Source organism: Aethalodelphis obliquidens, unplaced genomic scaffold (assembly GCF_003676395.1).
Source record: "Aethalodelphis obliquidens isolate GAN/ISIS:26980383/991018 unplaced genomic scaffold, ASM367639v1 scaffold57, whole genome shotgun sequence".
Lineage (NCBI taxonomy): Eukaryota > Metazoa > Chordata > Mammalia > Artiodactyla > Delphinidae > Aethalodelphis > Aethalodelphis obliquidens.
In genome coordinates this window covers 722,719-741,421 of record NW_020838001.1, presented here as the reverse complement: position 1 = coordinate 741,421, position 18,703 = coordinate 722,719, and the positions used below count along the sequence as shown (strand labels likewise).

General features: G+C 63.7%; 1 protein-coding gene across 1 annotated transcript; it reads right to left on the bottom strand.

Moving 5' to 3' along the window:
• Window positions 1–3,613: 3,613 nt before the first annotated feature.
• Window positions 3,614–16,149, bottom strand: NKAIN4 (sodium/potassium transporting ATPase interacting 4). Its single transcript, XM_027086627.1, has 6 exons — window positions 16,096–16,149; window positions 10,962–11,099; window positions 9,950–10,030; window positions 8,696–8,890; window positions 4,784–4,844; window positions 3,614–3,702 (listed from the first exon to the last, which is right to left on the bottom strand). Exons 1-6 carry the CDS (start codon window positions 16,147–16,149, stop codon window positions 3,614–3,616), a joined length of 618 nt encoding a protein of 205 aa, XP_026942428.1.
• Window positions 16,150–18,703: the final 2,554 nt, after the last annotated feature.

Sequence of the window (18,703 nt, the reverse complement as noted above, 5' to 3'; positions counted from 1 at the left end):
CTGGGCACAGCCTTCCCTCGCCGCCGCCCCCCCCGCCCTGGGGCCAGCCCGCAGCGTCCAGGGCCACAGCGCGAGGGGCTGGATGGGCCGAGCGTCCTGGTGGAGAGTGGGCTCTGGGATCCTGGCGCACCGTGGGTGGGGGAGCGGGCTGGTACTAGGGCTCACCTGTGGCCTGCTATCTCTGGCCAGGCCTCGTGTCCCCTGGGGACCTGGGCCTCACCCCTGTTCTACCTGCCCACAGCTCCTGTCCACCCAGGGCCCGAGCTGCCCACGTCCGGCAGAGAGGCCCAGGTGTCAGGCGCCAGGGAGGCAGGTGAGGGTGAGGGCCCACCTGGGGTGGGGGCGGGGCCAGCCCTCCTGCATCCCGTGGTGGGGGGCGGGCACTCCCGGTCTGGCCCGCCTCCCCATCGGCCAGTACAGAGGGTGGAGGTCAGGGTGTGGGGCGATGTCACAGGTCCCCGCTGTGGAGACCCAGGTGGAGCCCAGGCCGAGGGGGTGCCGGTGGCTCTCGAGGCCCCAGGAGCCCGGGACGCCGGCGTGGAGAAGCAGCTGCAGCGCCTGCGGGAGGAGCGGACGTGCAGGGTGTGCTTGGACCGCGCTGTGGCCGTCGTCTTCGTGCCCTGTGGCCACCTGGCCTGTGCCGAGTGCGCGCCCAGCCTGCAGCTGTGCCCCATCTGCAGGGCCCCCATCCGCAGCTGCGTGCGCACCTTCCTGTCCTAGGCCAGGTGAGCGCTCGGCCTGCACAGTGACCTCAAGCGCCGGCTCCTGAGATCCTGCTGCAGGGCCGATCCTGACAGACATTGCTAATCAACCCCATACCTTCCCCTGACGCTCAGATACTTGCTCTGAACCCTTCTCAGCGCAGCACCCGGGGGGGCCACTACCACTCCGCTTAAGCGCATCTCTGCCTTGGTTTTCCTAGCGGTCAAGGGGGATAATTCCTCCTGTCCAGCTGGGCATACGTGGCAGCGGCCAGGCCGAGGGGAGGACGTCTTTGGAGGCACGTGAAGAAATGCACGATGCCCTCGTTAGGAGAAAGCGCTGGGGTCTGCCTGAGCATAAGACCCCGATGGGGATCTCAGCCTGGGATCTGGGGCCTGATGGAAATGCATGGTGGGGGGGGAGGGGTGCGTGACCCTCTAATGCTCATGTGGGGGCAGGAGCCGTGGCCTTCTCAGGGTTCCCAGAGGCTCTGAGCCCCAAGGTCCCTCCAAGAATCCTCCGGGGGGAGAAGTGGCAGGGAAGGGAACTCCCTGGGGGCTGAGGGTCCCCAGCCGGGGGGGAGAAGCCAACTGGAGCTGCCGCTTCGCCCTCCTCCCCACCAGGAGCTGTGAGCACTGGCCCCACGTGGGCACCCACTCGGTGGCTTGCTGAGCACGGCTGAGCTCGCGTCCAGCACTGACCAGTCCAGCGTGGAAGATGGAGCTGCAGGCGGCTTGGCCTGTGGGGTGGGGGGCCATTTTGCCTGTGTGGGTGCTTTGGAAGAGTCAGAATAAAGTGTGGTTTTCCCTGGATGGTGCACAGCACTCTGTTCCAGAACCACCAGCCCCCTCTCCACCACCTTGCCCCAGGCGTCTGTCCCCACCCCCACCCCGGCCTCACCAGTAGGGCAGGTGAGGCCAGGCCCATTCCAGGCCATTCCCACCACCCCTTACCCTTCCCCCTTTCCCTTGTTCTTATCTTTTCAGCATTTTAAGGACTTTTAGAATGGACTAGCCTTGGGCTGCTTCTGAAACTGAACTTGTAATTGTCCCCCAAGGTCTTGCATGGTAGGGAAGGTGGTCTGGAGGGCAGGTTCCTTTCTATCCTCTACTTGTGGGCACCTTGGGATACACTAGGACTGTTGCATCCCGGGGGCTCGAACAGTGCCCTCTGCTTGTCACCAGGAAGCCCTGGCCTTGTGGGCTCCTGGGCAAGCCCAGCCCTCACCCCGGGGGTCCCACCGGCCGCAGCACCTGGGGCCCTAACCCTAACTCCCACCGCGCTCAGAGGGAGGTCACCATGGGCTCACTGGACCCTCGTGGTGGGGTCACTCTTTCCCCGTCTTGCAGGCCCCTTGGCCAGCCCGCCCCCCTCCCGCCCCAGCACGGGTGTGTGCAGCCCCCGGGGGTCTGGCTGCCCTGGGGAGGGCATCTGAGGGACGGGGCTCCTTGGCCAGCAGCCCCAGGCCTGCTGTAGATGGAGTGCATTCCCAGTGCTACCGGAGGCCAGGGATGAGGTTTTTTCTCGTATCTTTTTTTTTTTAGAAAAAGGAAACAAACTCTTTAGAAGTTGCAGCCGTCCCGGCCTGGTGCTGGCCCTGCCACCCTGGCTCACGTCCAGTCACCAGACCCTGGGGGCGCCTGCAAGGCCACGGGGGCGGGAAGGTCCGCTGCCTGGAGGCTCCTCACCGTCAGCATGGGTCACCGAAGCTGGAGGTCGTGGGGGCGGGTGGGGGGCGGGATGGGTGCCCTTCACCTATGCCACCGGCCAGCCTGCGGGGCAAGGTGGGGGGTGAGCAGGGGCAGAGAAGCGGAAGGAAGGCGCAGTCAGCGGGGCTGCTGTGCCCTCGTCCGTTGGAGAGCAAATGGGACAAAATCCAAGAAGGGGAGGGCTTCCTGGCCTTTGGAAAAGGGCGCGGGGAGGGGCCGGGCTTCTGCGAGGCCCGGCCAGGACCGGGGCTCCCCACGCAGGCAGCTGGGGGCCTTGTCCCTGCAGAGCTGACTCTGGCCGCAGACATCTCGTTGGGGTTTGAGCCAGGAGGCTGGGAGCGGAGTGAGGGGCTCACCCTAGGTCCTTCTGGCTGCCCAGCTCCACGGCCAGGGGGAAAGCCCAGAGGCATGTCCAGCCTGGCCAGTTCTCCCAGCTTGTGTGCCCGGGTCATCAACTCCCATATACCCTGCCCTGGCTCAGGGGTCTGAGCGAGGCCTCTCCTCCATCACGGGAGCTGGATGCCTGCTACCTCTGATGGCCCTTAGCTGACGTGGGGCCTCACTTATAGGGTAGAAGGGCTGGGGGGCTACCAAGAGGGTCAGGGTCCCCAGGGATGGCCGCAGGTGTGGCCCTGAAGGGCAGGCTTGACTCTGAGGGCCTGGGTGAGACGGAGGAAGCACAGCTCTATCAGGAGAAGGACCACAGCCACCTCTGCTGACCCCGACTTTCAGGAATCCATGTGGGCCAGGGTCCATGGCAAAGGCTGCTTCGGAGGAGGGGGGCCAGTGGCCCAGGCACCCCCACTGAGGCCTGGGGTGATCAGGGCCGTGGACACTGCTTTTCAAGAAGGAAGAAGTCTGATCCTCCAAAAATAGGAAACCAACTCCTCAAATTTCCTGCCACCGTGAGACCCAGGAAAATCGCTCTATCGCTCTCCTGGGTGGTGGCCTCGCAGCGTCCCCTCAGCCCCGACTCCCACAGACTCTGCTGGGCACGGGGGCCGAGCCCCAGAGCCTCTGCACCCCACACCCGGCCCAGAGCCGGCACGGAGCAAGTGGGAAAGTGGGGGATGGACAGACAGATGGATGATGGATGGACAGGCAGGCAGACGGATGCCTGGTGAGGTTTCCCCAAGGAGAGGAGCCTGGCGGCTATGCTACCTGGATTGGCCAGACCAGCGGGGCAGGCTCTGCGGCCGTGCTTACAGGCACGCCTGCTCCAACGAGAGGCTGGAGGGCTTTTCACTGACATGGCAGAGAGGAAATGGGTCAAATCCACCAATGAAATCAACTGAAAGAAACCAAGACTCAAATAAAACAAACCCAAACAATGGACAGGACGGCAGAGTGGAGAATGTTCCCAAGTGCAAACACTCAGGAGGTGACGCAGAGGTGGGGGGGGGGGCCGCGGGCTGCCCAGACTGGAGAGCAGAGGGTGAATTCCCGCTGGGTGCAAAGCTTCAAAGGACGCTGGTGCTCTCAGCGGGGGGCTGTCCCAATCACAGCGCCTCAGAGCTGTGTCTGCACAGCACATGGGCGGCCGGGGCTTGCTGGGCAAAGCTAACACGTCTCTGAGCCCCAGTGCTGGCTCCCGTCCTAAAACGTTTTAATGTAACCAATACAGGAAGCCCCTTCTGTTTCCTCCCAGCCGGCTGTGGGCTGAGTGATGGTTTGGGGCCACCCAGCACCAGGACCGAGGGTAGCTGGGGGCTGGTCCAGGACTGAGTCTGGTCTCTGAAGGACACGTGGACCGCCTACCCCACGGCCACCTGACCTCTGGGAACAGAGGCTCTGAATTCTGATTCAGATCCCAGGGAAGGCTCTGCCCACAGGAGCTGTGGGCCCCCTGGGTGCGCCCAGCCCCGGCTCACCCCGGCGAGACCCCGTCTGAGCCTGGGGTGGTCAGGGCTGGCGAGGGCACCCGAGTGTTGATGCTGCAAATCAGAGGAAACGTCAGCAGGGTTCACGGGAGGGGGACGTGCGAACTTCCCTCAGATGCATCCCTGCTAGCACTGGGCCTGAAGGTGGGCCACTTCCCAGCTGCAAGGGGGCACGGGGCAGGGGGACTTTCCTCTGTAGGTCAGAGCTCAGCCTTCCGCCTGTGACATCTGTGGGGATCGTGGGGGGCAGCTCCGCAGCACAGGAGCCCTCAGACTGGAGGAGCTGGGGTGCACTGACCCCTGGTGCCCACAGCCCAGGGCCTCCCCTGTCTCTGCTCAGGCCAGGACCTCCGTGGCACGGGTACCCATTTACGAGGCCAGGTCCCAGGCCTCTGTGGCCAGCCCTCAGCTTCTCTTTCCCTCCCCCACTGCCTGATGGGGCCAGCAGCTCACTAACAGCATTCTGCAGGAGGCTGGTGGTCGCACACTTACAGCTGTCCTCCTCCTCGGTGACAATGCTGACCACGTGGCAGGCACAGATGAAGCCCACAAGCTGAAAGACATGGAGACGTCACTCAGGGTGAGGCCCCGGGAGCCACAGAAGCATCATCGTGGGGCGTGGGCCCCAGCGCGTCCTAACCACACAGCCACTGCCCCTCCTGGCCTCGGTGCCCTTGTCTGTAACGCTGATCGAGGCGGGTGATCCGCCAGCCTCCTTGGCTCTGGAGCTCCAGGCGGCGTCCGCTCCCCGGTGGGGCTGACCTAGCCCTTGCTTGAACGGGGGGACGAGATGCAGAGAGAAGCCCTGGGAGCCACATGCCTGCAGCCTGAAGGTCCCCCAGGCTGACACCCCTGTGACAGCCAAGCCATCCTCCCCAGCACCTCTCGCCGTAAGCAGACCACTGTCAGGTTTCTCCTCCTTGGGAAGCCATGGTAGGGAAGCTTCGAGACAGCCAAGCTCACGGTGTGCACGGCAGCACAGGGGAGACAGACCGAGGACTTGGTGCAGCGGGCGACTCGGGGCAGAGTGGACGGGGCTGGAGTTGAGGGCCCGGCCTGGCAGATGTTCGTTAGCCAGGCTCCTCAGAGGATGCTCGGACTTCAGGGCAAAGAGGACAGGCCTGCATTAAACCCCCACAGAGGCCCGGGCACCAGGGCCACTGCAGCAGAAAGGGCTCCCGCTGAGACGGGGCAAGGCCGGCACTGCCCACAGCCTGGGTGATGGTAGGCATGGGGGAAGGGGGAGTTATTCCCTGCGTGGTGTTTACTGCATCCTCTTTGATGAGAACGAGGGGCCCAGCCCTGACCCTCTGCTGGGGCTGGCAGACAATGCACAGGGCGGCCCGGAGTGGGCAGCAAAATGCATCTTGAAGCCACAGAGTCTCGTGGAAGGCCCACAGCCCCGCGTGCTCGCAGGACCCCTGGAGGGGCAGCCCCGCCCCAGCTCATCCTGGAGGGGAGCCTCTTCCACAGAAGCTGGAAACCTGAGAGGTGGCCCAGGACAGCAAAGTCATGCCCTCTGGCCTCTCTCTGCCCTGTAGGTCAGCCCAGCATCCTCTGGGGCATCACCTATTGTCTTTGGTCACCCCCATAGCAAGCAGTGGTCTCGACCCTGAGGACATAGCACATAGTGAGGTTCCAATAGTGGTGGGTCAGAGGTGCCCCACCTGCCCCTCCACATTCCCCACCCTGCATGGTGTGGCCAGTGTCCACCAGCGCCCTCCAGCTTGGGTTGGCCCATGCGGAGCCCAGCAGGAAACTGGGGGGGGGGAGGGGGAGAAGAAGGGCTCGTATCCCCCAGCCCCTTCTCTGCCAGCACAACTCCTGCCCACCTCCCTTCAGGCAACAGCTCAGCCACGAGCCCCAGGGAAGGGGGATATCCCGTGGGGTCCCCGACACGGCACCTATGCTTAGAACAGCCCCTTCACCTGCCCCCGGGAATTAACCTGAGCCGAGTGCCTCATCACTGTCTTGCTGGGACCCTGACTGATCAGGAGAATAAGCAGAAAAGAGGTCTCATGGGGGGTACCTGCCATGGAGGAGCTGCAGCGGGTCTTCTGAGAGAGGGTGGTGGGGTCTGTCTGTGGGGCAACCACAGCCGGGGCGGGGGGCAGGGGACAGGAAGCCAGCCAGTGGTGCAGCTTTAGGGGCAAAGGGCCACGGGAAGGAGAGACTGGCCTCCCATCAGCAGTGGCAAGACCTCAGGGGGGTTACTCTCACCGAAGAACAAGCCCAACAGCCTCCCTTGACACCCCACATGCCTTGAAGGAGGAGACGGAGCTGGAAGGGCTCGGAAGCCCGTCCATCCAGGCGGCAGGTCGGGGGCCTCCTCTGTGCCTGTCTCCCTGCCATTGCAAGGCAGACCTGAGCCGCCTCCCGACGCCCGAGAGCTGGCCGAGGTGCTGAAAACGCCTTCGCAGCCCCGCGCGCTGGGCGGGGCGCTGGGGGACACCGCCCCACCCGCCACACCTCTGCCCGCCCACCGCCCCTCCCAGGCCCCCTCGGGATCCGGCCCAGCTCCTCCCTGAGGCTCTCAGACCTGCCCGTCCCGCCCCCCAGCACCGGCCGACTGTGCAGCCAAGGGTCTGCTGCTCCTGGACCCTCAAAAGCAAGCAGCAGAGGGCTGCCTGGTATCTAGAAGCCGGCATTTCACTGAAGACCTGCTGTATAGCACAGGGAACTCTACTCGATGTTGTGTAATAACCCATACTGGAAAAGAATCCGAAAAAGAATGGATATATGTATACGTATAACGGAACCACTTTGCTGTACATCTGAAACTGATACAGTGTTGTAAGTCACATATACCCCAATATAAAATAAAAATTATATTAAAAAAAGGAGGGCTTCCCTGGTGGCGCAGCGGTTGAGAGTCCGCCTGCCGATGCAGGGGACGCGGGTTCGTGCCCCGGTCCGGGAAGATCCCACATGCCGCGGAGCGGCTGGGCCCGTGAGCCATGGCCGCTGGGCCTGCGCATCTGGAGCCTGTGCTCCGCAACGGGAGAGGCCACAGCAGTGAGAGGACCGCGTACCCCCCCCCAAAAAAAAAAGAAACCCCCATCCCTGGGGATGAAGGATAAAAGTGAGGAGTCTGTCTCTGCCATCACGTGCAGTCAGAAACGCCCAGGAGAATCCTCCTTTGTTCTTTTCCGCTTGCTTCCTGTTACCTTTTCACAGATTCTGCACGTGATTTCAGAAGCTCTGACCTGTATCCTTGGCAAGCGGTTCTTTCTCCTTTCGAGGAATGCACCCAGGTTCCCAAGTATTTTGGGAAAACCAGAGCCCTCTTTTTGCCTCAGTGAATGAGCCATGGTGGGAGAGAGAATGTCCCAGCACCCGAGGGACCGGCAGCACCCAGATGCCCCAAAGTCTGGATTTCTGCAGGTCCTGTAAGAGCAGGAGGGGAGGGAGCCCTGGGAGCTCGAGAGGCACCCGAACTGTCACGTGTTTTCTGCCAGGGAAGGCCCTAGACCTGGCATTCAGCTTCCAACGTCAGCTGTTGGCGCAGAGCATCCGCGCTATAAACCCAGCATCCAGCCGGACACGGTGCTGTTGGCCTGTGAGCACCCAAGCAGGCAGGAGCCTCCAGGTCTGACCAGCGCCCTCCAGTGGCCGCACCCGTCCTGCCCGAGCCCTGGAGTCAGCCGGGGCGGCCAGCCACTGGCCCAACCCGCTCCGGCCCTTCCCGTCTGACCACTTCTCTGGAGCTGCAGACAAAACACCCCATGCTCGACTAAGTTTGAATTTCAGATACAGAATGAAACCATTTTTAGTACAAGTAGCTCCCAAACGTGGCAGGGAACACGCTTACACTAAAACTTGCTGTTTCTCTGAAATTCAAATTTCACTGGGCGTCCTGTATTTTTACTCGCGGAATCTACACCCCTACTCTCTATGCCGCGGGAGCAGAAGAGGCCAGCGTGCAGGCCAGGCTGGGTCTCCCCCGCCCCTGGCCCCCACGGTCGGATTGTCGGATATGGAAACAGACGCTCTGACTTGGAGGAGGCTGTGGAGAAGCTCCCAGGGCTCCTCCCCTGCCACGCTGCCTCCAGGGTGGGGGGTGGGGCTGCAGGAGCCTTCACCTTGATCCCCCTCACGGAGGGTCCTACCTGCCTGCCCGACCCCACTGCATCATCAGAAGTTTCAGGTTCTGTCCCCTCGGTTCATCCTCACGCCAGCGCTGGGGTTGGAATTGGTTCTCAGCCCACTTTGCGGAGTGGGTGGCCCAGGCCACACAGGTGTGGGGGGGGGTGCGGTTCCTTAACCTCTGGGCAGGGACGGTGTGAAGAGGGGCTCCCCGCCCCCTGCAGAGGACCTCCTCTGCCTCCACAGGAAAGGCTGAGACAGGGGCCCACAGCAGGATGAGCCCCTCCCCCCGCCCCACCTCCCCTCCCCCGCACTCACCGCCACCAGGATCTGCAGGGCGCTGTGCAGGGCCTCCACATAGCCATGCTCCAGGGTGCAGCCGATGCCTGGCACCAGGGCCTGGCTGTCCAGGGGACCCAGGCTGGCCGCCGGCTCCTTGTGCACGCAGCCCGGGCCATGCTCATGCCACCAGGAGTGGTGCCGGGAGAGGCTGAAGGTCAGGAGCCCGCTGTCCTGGGGGAGGGGTGGGGGGTGGGGGTGGGACCAGGTCAGCACCAGGGACAGAGCCAAACCCCACCCACTGCGGCCCAGATGGGCTCCCTGAGAAGGGCAAGGGGTACTCTGCCCTCCCGCCTCCCCTGCCCCGGCCCCTTGGGCTCCAGCCGTCGGGAGCAGGGGGCACCAAGGCCCTCCCAGTCGTTCCCATGTAGGGAAGGCCTCCCTGTGCTTGCCATGGGCCCCGGCTCACACCCCGTCCTCCAGGAAGGCCTCCCTGCCCAGGACAGACCCCCAGGACACACTCTAACGGTGCCCTGGGCCCCTCCTTCGCATCTCAGGCCAACGCTGCCGTTTCAGGTACATCTGAACTAACCTCTGTCTCCCCCACTGCTGCCCAGGTGTGGTCCCAGGAAGCGGGGGCCATCTGCCCCACTGCCCACCCGTGCCACCCCACTCCTGGCTCTTAGACTCCCCTCTGAGCTTTGGGCAAAGATGAAATGCAGTGCTTCGTGTGAAGTGCCTGAATCAGCTGCATAGGCAGGCTTTGCTCACACTGATGCTCCCAGAACATGGCTTGGGTGAGGTGTCCCCTCCCCTGCAGGGGGGACCTGGGGACTTTATCAGCATTTGAAGGAGCAGCCCAGAGGGTGGGCAGGGGCACGACATCCCCTCTGCCTGGCCACCCCGGCGGTGTTCCCGCCTGCGCCCTTCTGCAAAGGCTGGTCTCTCTGCTCCTGCTCCGCAGCCCTGACTCTCCTTCCAGGTGCTGCCCAGGTTTCAGGCCCCCTCCTCCAGGAAGCCTTCCCTGGTGCATCTACTACCAGCTGGAGACCACCTGCCAACCAATGCCCGCAGCCCCTCATCCATCCATCAGATCACTGATCTTTCCCCAAAACTTTACTGAGTCGCTGCTATGGGCCGGGACTGTTCAGGGTGCGAGGGAGAGAACCATGAAGAGATCCGGCCTCTGCCACCATCGGGGAGCCGCGCGATAAACAAGCAAACACATCCAGTGCCCCCGGGCCCTCGCCAAGATCCCCTCCGTTTGCGTGAGTTTCCCATGACTTAACTCACCTCTGAGAGGCCCCCCACTTCCAAGTAGAAGCAGATAATGAAGACGTTCCAGGTGACCCAGGCGGCCGCCCACACTGCGTACTGTGGAGACAAGAGAGGGCGGGGGAGGGGGTGGGGGGGAGGGAATGTGACTTTGCACCTCCCTCTTGGAGGACAAGGCCTCTGCAGGGTGGGGGGGCTCTGCTCCCCGAGTCTGGAGCCCAGGATGCTCCGTTTGGCAGAGGGTGTCCCTGAGCCCACCGGGACAAGGCTCCTGCCCCAGCAGGGCCGGGGAACACCTAGGAGATGGGGAACAGCGGGCTGGAGGGGGCCAGCACAGAGCACACTTCCCGAGCTTGGTGTCCTGGCCCAGAGGTGCCCGTGGCCCATGCCACATGAACCAATGACAAGCAAGGGCAGAGCACCCCCAAAACCCACCCCAAAGATTGCCCCCAAGAGCTGCCTGCAGCGGGGAGGGCTGCCAGCTGGCACCTGCTTTCGTCAAGTTTTACTGAGACGCAGCCCCGCCCATTGTGCGGCACTGCTCAGGCTGTGTCTGGGCCATGACAGGGCTGAGTACCTTCCACGAGACTGTGAGGCCTTCACAGGAGGGTTTGCTGCAAACCCTGATCCAGACCAATTATTCTGATCTGTACCGAACGAAAATGCTACTCTGCTCGGCGCAAAACTTTCTGCACGTCGTCTGAGCTTCTCCAGAGGCAGGACGGTTGGGGGCATGGGACCACGGGCAGGGAGCGGGTGCTGAGACATGCTGGGTTCCAGTTCCGCCTTGGGCCCCTGGCAGGTGCTCTGCAGCTGTTTCCCAGAAGCAACCCGGAAGCCACAATGTCCAGGTCAGAACTCAGACGTCCAGGCTGTGGGAAGGTCTGAGCCTGGGGGTCTGTGCGGCTGAAATCCGGGCCTTTCCAGGTTTTCTCATGGCTTCCAGGAAAGTACTGCCACTGAAGCCCTCCATGTCGGTCATCCCGGCCCCCCTGCCCACAGGAGAAGGGCCGGAGCAGAGCGGACTCACCACCACGATGTAGCGAGGCCGGTACTGGATGGTGCCGAAGAGCCCCAGGATGACCACGACAATGTGGGTGAAGGTGGCCAGGATGGGTGCCCACTGGTAGCCCAGGAAGTCGAACACCTGCCGCTCCAGGGCGGTGACCTAGGAGCAGGGCAGGCATGTGAGGGGCGGCGGACCCCTGGGAGCCCCAGGTCCCGCTCCTGCCTGATCGCCACCATCCGGCGCCCACTGTGGTCTCGGCTATGCAACAAAAATCTCCAAACAAGTCGACGGGCCTGGAAGCATCGCCACTGGGGTGCCCCTCTTGGAACAAGCCCCCGCCCTCAGCTTCCTCACCTGCAGAACGGGAACACGCGGCCGCTCTAAATTCGGGGGCTGCAGGGCCAGACAGCAAACGTGGGGCAGGAAGGCCAAGCGGGACACTGGGCTCCTTGGGCCCCCAGACCAGCACCCTCCCCGTCTGCGGGGCTCTCTCACCGCTTTGGGGCCTCTCTTTCCAGGACGTTCCCACCGCTCCCCTGCTCTGTGGATGCCAACCCTGCAGGCTCGGCCGACAGAGGACCGATGCCAGGGGATCAGATGTGCCTAAGAAACCTGCCGTTTTATACGCAGGGGAGATGGACCAGATCTGAGCTCATTCATTCATTCATTCACTCATCATGTTTGTGGGGCCGAGCTCATCACCAGGAGAAAGTACGACCGAAGCCACTGCACCCCAGATGCCATCCCATCTGTGTTCACAGCAAGGAAGGTGTGGCGAACAAGGGCAGAGAGGACCAGCACGTCCCAGAGGACGGTGGCAGAGAAAGGACAGCAGATCAGCACGGCCCGTGGCTGCCCTGCACAATGTCCCCGTGGGCCACCGTGCGTCCAGCACTCATTGCCACGGCCCGTGGCTGCCCTGCACCATGTCCCCGTGGGCCACCGTGCGTCCAGCACTCATTGTCACTGCAGAGGCGAGAGAGCCATCTGGACCCAGAGCAGGTGGGCTCGGGGGCCATCCACTGAGCCCGGGGGTGGGGGGGACTCTGCAGGGCGGAGGAGGGAGGGGAGCCCCTCCCAGCAGGCAGCCTCAGGCGGGCATTGGAGAAGCCAGACTTCTCACAGCCGGGCGGGGGAGGTCACCGCATGCCCCTCCTCAGGACTGGATGGTCTGAGGCCAGCACAGCAGGGCTGGGACAGAGGGGAGCAGGCGGGACTGGGCTGCGAGGGGTAGCCTCCCTCCCACATGGCCCGCCGGCACTGAAGGACAGAGCCCAGCCAGGTGAGCCTTTGTGGACTGGCCCTGTGGTCACCAGGCCCGCTGGCCACAGAAGCCCCTACTGCAGCCCGGGCGCTCGGCCCTCCCCTGACCACCCTCCTCTCCTCTGCTCCAGGCCTGTGTCCTGGAGCCCTCACGGGACCCCCGCCAGCCCCCAGGAAACAGCTGCTGTGGTGCGTCCTGGGCACTGCCCAGCCACTGTGGTTGGCCTGGACCAGGTAATAGCTATTTCCAAGAGGTCTCGGGGAGGCGGCATTCCAAGCGTGTCCTCCGGGGGGGCTGGGGTCTGCCCTAGAAGACAGCTGGAGTGGGGAGTGGGGAGGCGGGAGCAGACCCACAACAGGGCATCCCATCAGGCAATTTCTAGCGGGATGGCGTCCCGCAGAAGGGTGGCCAGACAGGACCCCCAGGGAGAGGCGCCAGAATGCTCTTCCCCAACAGGAGGAAGCACACAGTAGGTACAGAGCCACGGCGCAGAGTGGAGACCTTGGCAGTGAACTGGGCCAGCTTCAGGGCACAAGGATGAGCAGTCATTGAGCCCCCTCCCCAGTCCGCTGGACTGTGTCCAGGGAAGCCTCTTCCCTGGCGGGTGGGCGCCAGCAGCCCCCCCCCAGGCCTTCGGGGACACCCCACTTCAGGGATGCCCACGCCCTTTAGACAAAGTCTGAGCTCCCCGTGTGGGCTCGGGCCCTACCACCTGCCCCTCCCCCCCCCAACAGACCCTCACTGCCACGTCCCCGAAACCCTGCATCTCTCAACTCCCGGAGCCACACTCCTGCCTCACCTGGGTCCTCCGCATGCAGCTGTCTCTGCGGGAGCCCCACCACACGCACTTCTCCCCAGGTGCCTTGCATTCTCACACGCCTGCGACTCAGTCCACTCCGTGTCAACGTCAGCAGCGCTGACCCAGGACAGCAGGAGGGTCTGTCTGTCCGTCTGTCTACAGATGTCGCCTGGGCTAGGCCACTGCCTAGCCCCGAACGAGCCTCCTCGCCCATGAGGGCTCAGCTGCCCCATCTCGGCGTGGCCCCCGGTGCCCAGAGGAGGCCTGCACATTGAAACTCCTCAATTACAGATTTTGGGCAAGGAGACAGGCATCTGAGGGCAGAGGGCCTGCCTCTGCTGCCTCACGAGAGCCCGGCCCCGCCCGACTGGGCAGTCGTGGGCTGGTGGACTCGACCCCACGCTGGCAGTCTCCACGGAGGACGGCCACGTGGGCCCTTGGCCGCAGATGAGGGCAGGGAGGGTGGATGGGCCAAGGTCCGAGGTGGTGCAAAAGGAGGGGGAGGGGCACACGTGAAAGGCCTATACTGTGGTGGGAAGCTCCGTGGGGCAGGGAAGAAGAGATGCACATCCACACGCACACACATGCACACACACACGCACACACGAGCACACATGTGCACGCACACAGCCCTCGGGGCACAGCTGGCCAACAGCACCTGTTCCAGACACAGAATGAAATTTCAGTCTTAGCCCCAGGCCTCCCCTTGGTGCCCAGAAGCCCCTGACCAATGGGCAGGAACGCCTGCCCTGCTTGAAGTCGCCCAGGGTGCCATGCACGGGGCGGGGAGGCGGAGTGAGGGTGCCCCAGGTCCCCTTCCTACCCCACCCCGACCCATCACCGGCCGCCGGCACTGTCCTGTGAGGCCCAGACTCAGGGCCAGCCTGGCTGTGCATCCCTGCTGAAGTCTAAGTCTGAGGGGCGGCCCCCAGGGTCTGCTTGCCAGAGAGACCCCACAGCTGGCAGGGTGGGGCTGGTGGGGGTGTCTTTTTCGTTTCTAAGCCAAGGTACTGGAAGGCTCAGCTCTCTGCAGTGCCCCAGTGGCCTGCTCACTGGTCCCAAACCCCTCGCTGGGCCCTGGCTCCCATCAGAGCCAGGGCCCAGCCTGGGAAAGGGCCTCAGGGTGCTGCAGCTGGCTCAGAGTATTCTTCAGGGAGAGGGCTCTGAGATGTTCAGGACTTTGTCCCATAGCTGGGTAACAGGAAAACTCTCACGCTTGTCAATAAGAGAAAAGAAAGCAGAGGACTCCCCACAGGGCTTCCCCCTCGGCTCCCCCGCCCCGCCCCCCACAGTGACCAGAGCAGTGGGCGGCGTCAAACCTCTTCCTGCTCCGCTGCCCCCTGCACCCGGCGGAGGAGGGACAGGTGCACGGCCGGGACAGAAGGCCATTTGCAGCTGTCCGCTGCTCTTAGCTGTGGCCACTGGCTGCATGGGGACATAGCTCTGTCCCGGCTCGCCTGGCTGAGACTAAAGAGTCTGCAGGAAGCCCCCATGCAGGGAAACCCTGCTGCCCTCAAGCCTAGATAGCCCTTCCCCCACAGCTGCGGCCAGATCTCCAGAGGCCTGTGGTGGGCTCATCTGTGTACCGTCCACCACAAGACAGTGAGTGACACCATTGCTCCAAGGCCCGGGATGGCTCCCTATTGCCAGTGGAGCAGCCCCTGGGCCCTCATGCCTTCTGCAGGCCCGGGCTCTCTCTCAGCCTTATCTGTCCAGCAAAACCCCCCAGACCGCCCACCTCCCTCCTCACTCCCCACCACCCCTGCCCATCGCTTCCACAGCACTGAGCCTGCTCCACAGGGAAGCTCCAGCAGCTCCTTCCTTCCTCCAGGCGGGCCTGTGTACCTCTGCCCCCTGCCAGCCTGGACAGAAGCCCTGCCCCCAGGCAAAGGACAGAACCCGCATCCATGCATGGCCGTGGGTGCAGGAGGACTTTCTACTCACAGCCTCTTTGAAGCAAGCCCCTTCCTCCTCCGTGGCCCTCTAGCTCCAGAGAAAGCACCCTGCCAGCTGGGTTAGGAGCACACCCAGGGATCTTGGACAAAGCAGCATTTCCCTTTTAAGACCAGGGACCCAGGGGCTCACCAGCAACTCCTCCCCAGCCCAGGGGCCTCCACCTTTGTTTAGCCCCCACCCCCTAGGCAGCAGGAGCTCCTGAAGCTCCAAAGGCAGAACTGACACTTGGCAGAGGGATGCCCAAGTCCTCCAACAACGCTCTGCATCCAGAGGACCCAGCTCTGCACGCAGGCCGGACACAAAAGACAGGCAAGCACAGCCCTGAGCGGACACGAAAGACAGGGAAGCACAGCCCTGAGCACAGGCGCAACCTCTTCTCCGCCCCGGACTCTCCAGGCCAGGGCAAAGGGGAAGGGCCTCCTCCTCCAGTTTGGGGCGTCAGGGGTGGGCACGGCGGGGCTCACACACCCCTACACAGACACACCGTCAGACATGCAGACAGACACACGCTCCCAAATTCACAAGCACCCTGGCCGCCAGGGGCTGTCAGGTCTCAGAAACTGGACTCCGCCGCTCACTCATTGCCTAGTGCTGGCTTCGGAAAGGGAACACACACACACACACACACACACACACACGCACACACCCTCGCAACACTCCTTGCGCGCACAGCCGGGGCCACACATACCTTCCGACACGTGTGGACACCGCGCGCAGCGGCGCCCCTTCCCAGCCGCGCGCACGGGACTTGGAGATCGCGGAGCCCGGCGCTCCCGCCGGGAGGGTTTTGTACCACGACAGGCACTTCCAACGGCTCCCCAGCACCTGCCGCGTCTCTCCGGACCCCGCGGCCGCCCCGCCCCGCGCCCCCAGCCCGGACTCCGCGCGCGCGCACACAAGACGGGGCGCGCCGGGGCGCACGGAGGGGCCGTCGGGGTCGCACATAGGGCGCTGGCTTCCCACCCCACCCGGACAGCGGGGAACTTCGGCCGCAGAAGCGTGCGGGTCCGAGCCATGCCCAGTCGGGAGCCCCCAGGGGCTGTCGCGGACCCAGCGGGCAGGGCTGACTGTGGGGATGGCGTCCGGATCCCCCAATGCGCTGGGACTGCCGGGCCCGAGGAGGGGTCGTCGCTCACCAGCTGGAAAGTGCAGAGGAAGATGAGCGTGCAGCGGCCGGAGCAGCAGCCCATGGTTCCGGCCCGGCCCGCCGGCGCCGCCTCTGCGAGTCTGGACCAGGTGCCACCAGCGCGCGGGACACCCGGCGCCTGGGCCCGCAACCCCCGCCCTTCACTTTCCCCCACTCCCGCCCCCCCCCCCCCGCTGCAGTCCCGCCTCCGCCCCACAGACTCGAGATCACGGCCGGCCAGTTCCCACCCCGCAGCCCCAGCCAGTCCTCTGTCCCGCCCTGCTCGGCAGTCCCGGGTCCCCCAGCCCAGCCCCGCCCCGCCCCGCCCCTCCGAATAACAGCTGCGCAGCGTCTCTCTCCCTCTCTAGCCCGACTCGCAGCCTCTGAGGGCTTGTGCCAGCTGGGGAGGGGGCGCGGGACCCCTTCTTAAAGGGGCGATGGCGCAGCTTGTCAGGCGGTGCGGAGCTGGAGGGGCTGCGCGGTGGCCCCAGGACAGACCCGGAGCTGCTGCAGACCTGCCCCATAGAGACCAGGATAATCCCCAGGATATCCTACCTCGACCCCCGCACCCGCACCTCCCGCGCTTGCCCCGGGCTCTCGTGTGACCCACCCACCCAACCTCCTTCCTAATGGGTCCCCGGGCGCACTCCATCCCTGAGGCATCCTGGACTAGGTCAGGAGCTCCCAGGTCCCCCTGCAGGGGTGAAGACTCAAGAGGAGGAGGGGCAGGCTAGCCTACCAGGAGCTCACCTGCCCAGGCACTGCGGAGGGGCGGGGAGCGGGGTGGGGGTGGGGGGCTGCAGGCCAGGCCAGGGTCAGGCCTGAGGGGGAGGTTCCCTGGGAGACCCTGGGCTGTAGGCAGCCTTGGGGCACGGGACCTGTGCTTGGTGGAGGGAGGGCTAGATGAAGACCTCCATGCGCAGAGGTGTGGAGGTGGGACTGAGCAAGATGTAGGGCCAATGGTGGGAGCGAGGCAGATAAGGTGGGGGCCGGAGATGTGGGCACAGGCTGGCTTGGGCTTTACCCCACTGGTCATAGGCAGTCGCTGGGTTCTATATCAGGGTGACCCATGGTCAAGTGAGTCTCGTGCTGGGATGCGGGCTGTGGCCCTGGTCAGACCCCGGGGGGAGCAGGACCCAGACAGAGTGGCCAGCGAGGGGCAGCCCAGCACGAGGCACTTCAGCCTCGGGCCGCGGGTCTCGGCTCCAGCAGTCCAGAACCAGAGGGTCCCAGCCCCGTGGTGACGGTGGTGACAGGGCGCCTTGCCTCCTGGCAAGGGCATTTGCAGAGAGGTTGCTGGACATTGGGTCCTTGGAGCTCTGGCCACCCCGTTACCGCCAGCCCCCTTCCCAGAGGAGGGACGTGAGACCAATTTCCCATGGCAACCTCAATTCCTGACCCCACTCATGTGAGTTCACAAACTACCCGGAGTTTTCCCCTCCATGATTTTGGTTCCCCCGCATGCATTTGCCCACCTGTGCCAGGATGCACGGGTCATGGCTGTCACCGCGCTGTCTGCAGACAGAAGCCTGACAAGCACCTGAGAAGAGAAAAGCCACTCAGAGCCGTGAGAGAGAGACCTCTTCACACCCACCAGGATGGCTGGAATCCGCAGACAGACACAGCAACTGCTGGCCAGGACTCAGAGAAACCAGAACGTGCGCACACTGCTGGTAGGGGTGTAAAACGGTGCAGCCGCCGTGGAAAACAGTCTGGCAGGTCCTCAGAGGTTAAATATGAAGTTACCATGGGACCCAGCAGTTCTACTCCCATATATTTACCGCAAAGAAACCAAAATGTCCACACAAGTGTTTCAGCGGCCTTGTTTATAAGGGCCCAGAGTGGAAACAACGCAGGCATCCCCGAATGGATGGATACATTGTATGGCTGGACCACAATATATATCCAGCTATATAACAAGGTATCTAGTTACTGATACCTGCTGTGCCGAGAACCAACGTTGAAAACCTTATGCAGGGGGCTTCCCTGGTGGCGCAGTGGTTGAGAGTCCGCCTGCCGATGCAGGGGACACGGGTTTGTGCCCTGGTCCGGGAAGATCCCACATGCCGCGGAGTGGCTGAGGCCATAACAGTGAGAGGCCTGTGTACCGCAAAAAAAACCCAAAACAAAACATTATGCAGGTGAAATAAGTCGTTGCAGGCCAGCCACTCCTCTTCAAAGCTGCTGCCAGGTGGGGGTGGAACGGGGCTAGCCTCCCCTGCCGGCACCTCCTGGAGGCCTCCTGGGCATCACCCGCTCCGGAAGGACTCGGACACTGACCTGATGTGTGGAGCTCTGCACAGGGTCAATGGTGTCCATACGCCTGGGGCATGCACGCTGTGTGGCCAGGAGGGACCCCCGGGCGCAGAGCCACCCGTTTTACAGATGACAAGCCTGTGTCTCTCCCTAGGTCCCCTCTGGACTGTGAGATTTTACTAACACTGCACTTCATATTCCTCCTGGCAGAGGGTTACGGCTCTTGGAGGCTGAATGCTGCCAATTCTGCATCTTACATAGACCCCCAGATGGAACTCAGTGATCGGAGGCCCCCCTTGCCTGAGCCGGATCGGGGCAGCAGGAGACCGCAGTGCTATGTGAGTCATGCGCAGAGAACAGAG

Coding starts and splice junctions, on each gene's coding strand:
- NKAIN4 (XM_027086627.1), bottom strand. CDS start 16,149: ATGGGCTGCTGCTCCGGCCGCTGCACGCTCATCTTCCTCTGCACTTTC. Junction 8,891..9,949: donor AAGTGGGGGGCCTCTCAGAG/GTGAGTTAAGTC, acceptor CCCCTCCCCCAG/GACAGCGGGCTCCTGACCTT. Junction 4,845..8,695: donor CCCTGCAGATCCTGGTGGCG/GTGAGTGCGGGG, acceptor CATGTCTTTCAG/CTTGTGGGCTTCATCTGTGC.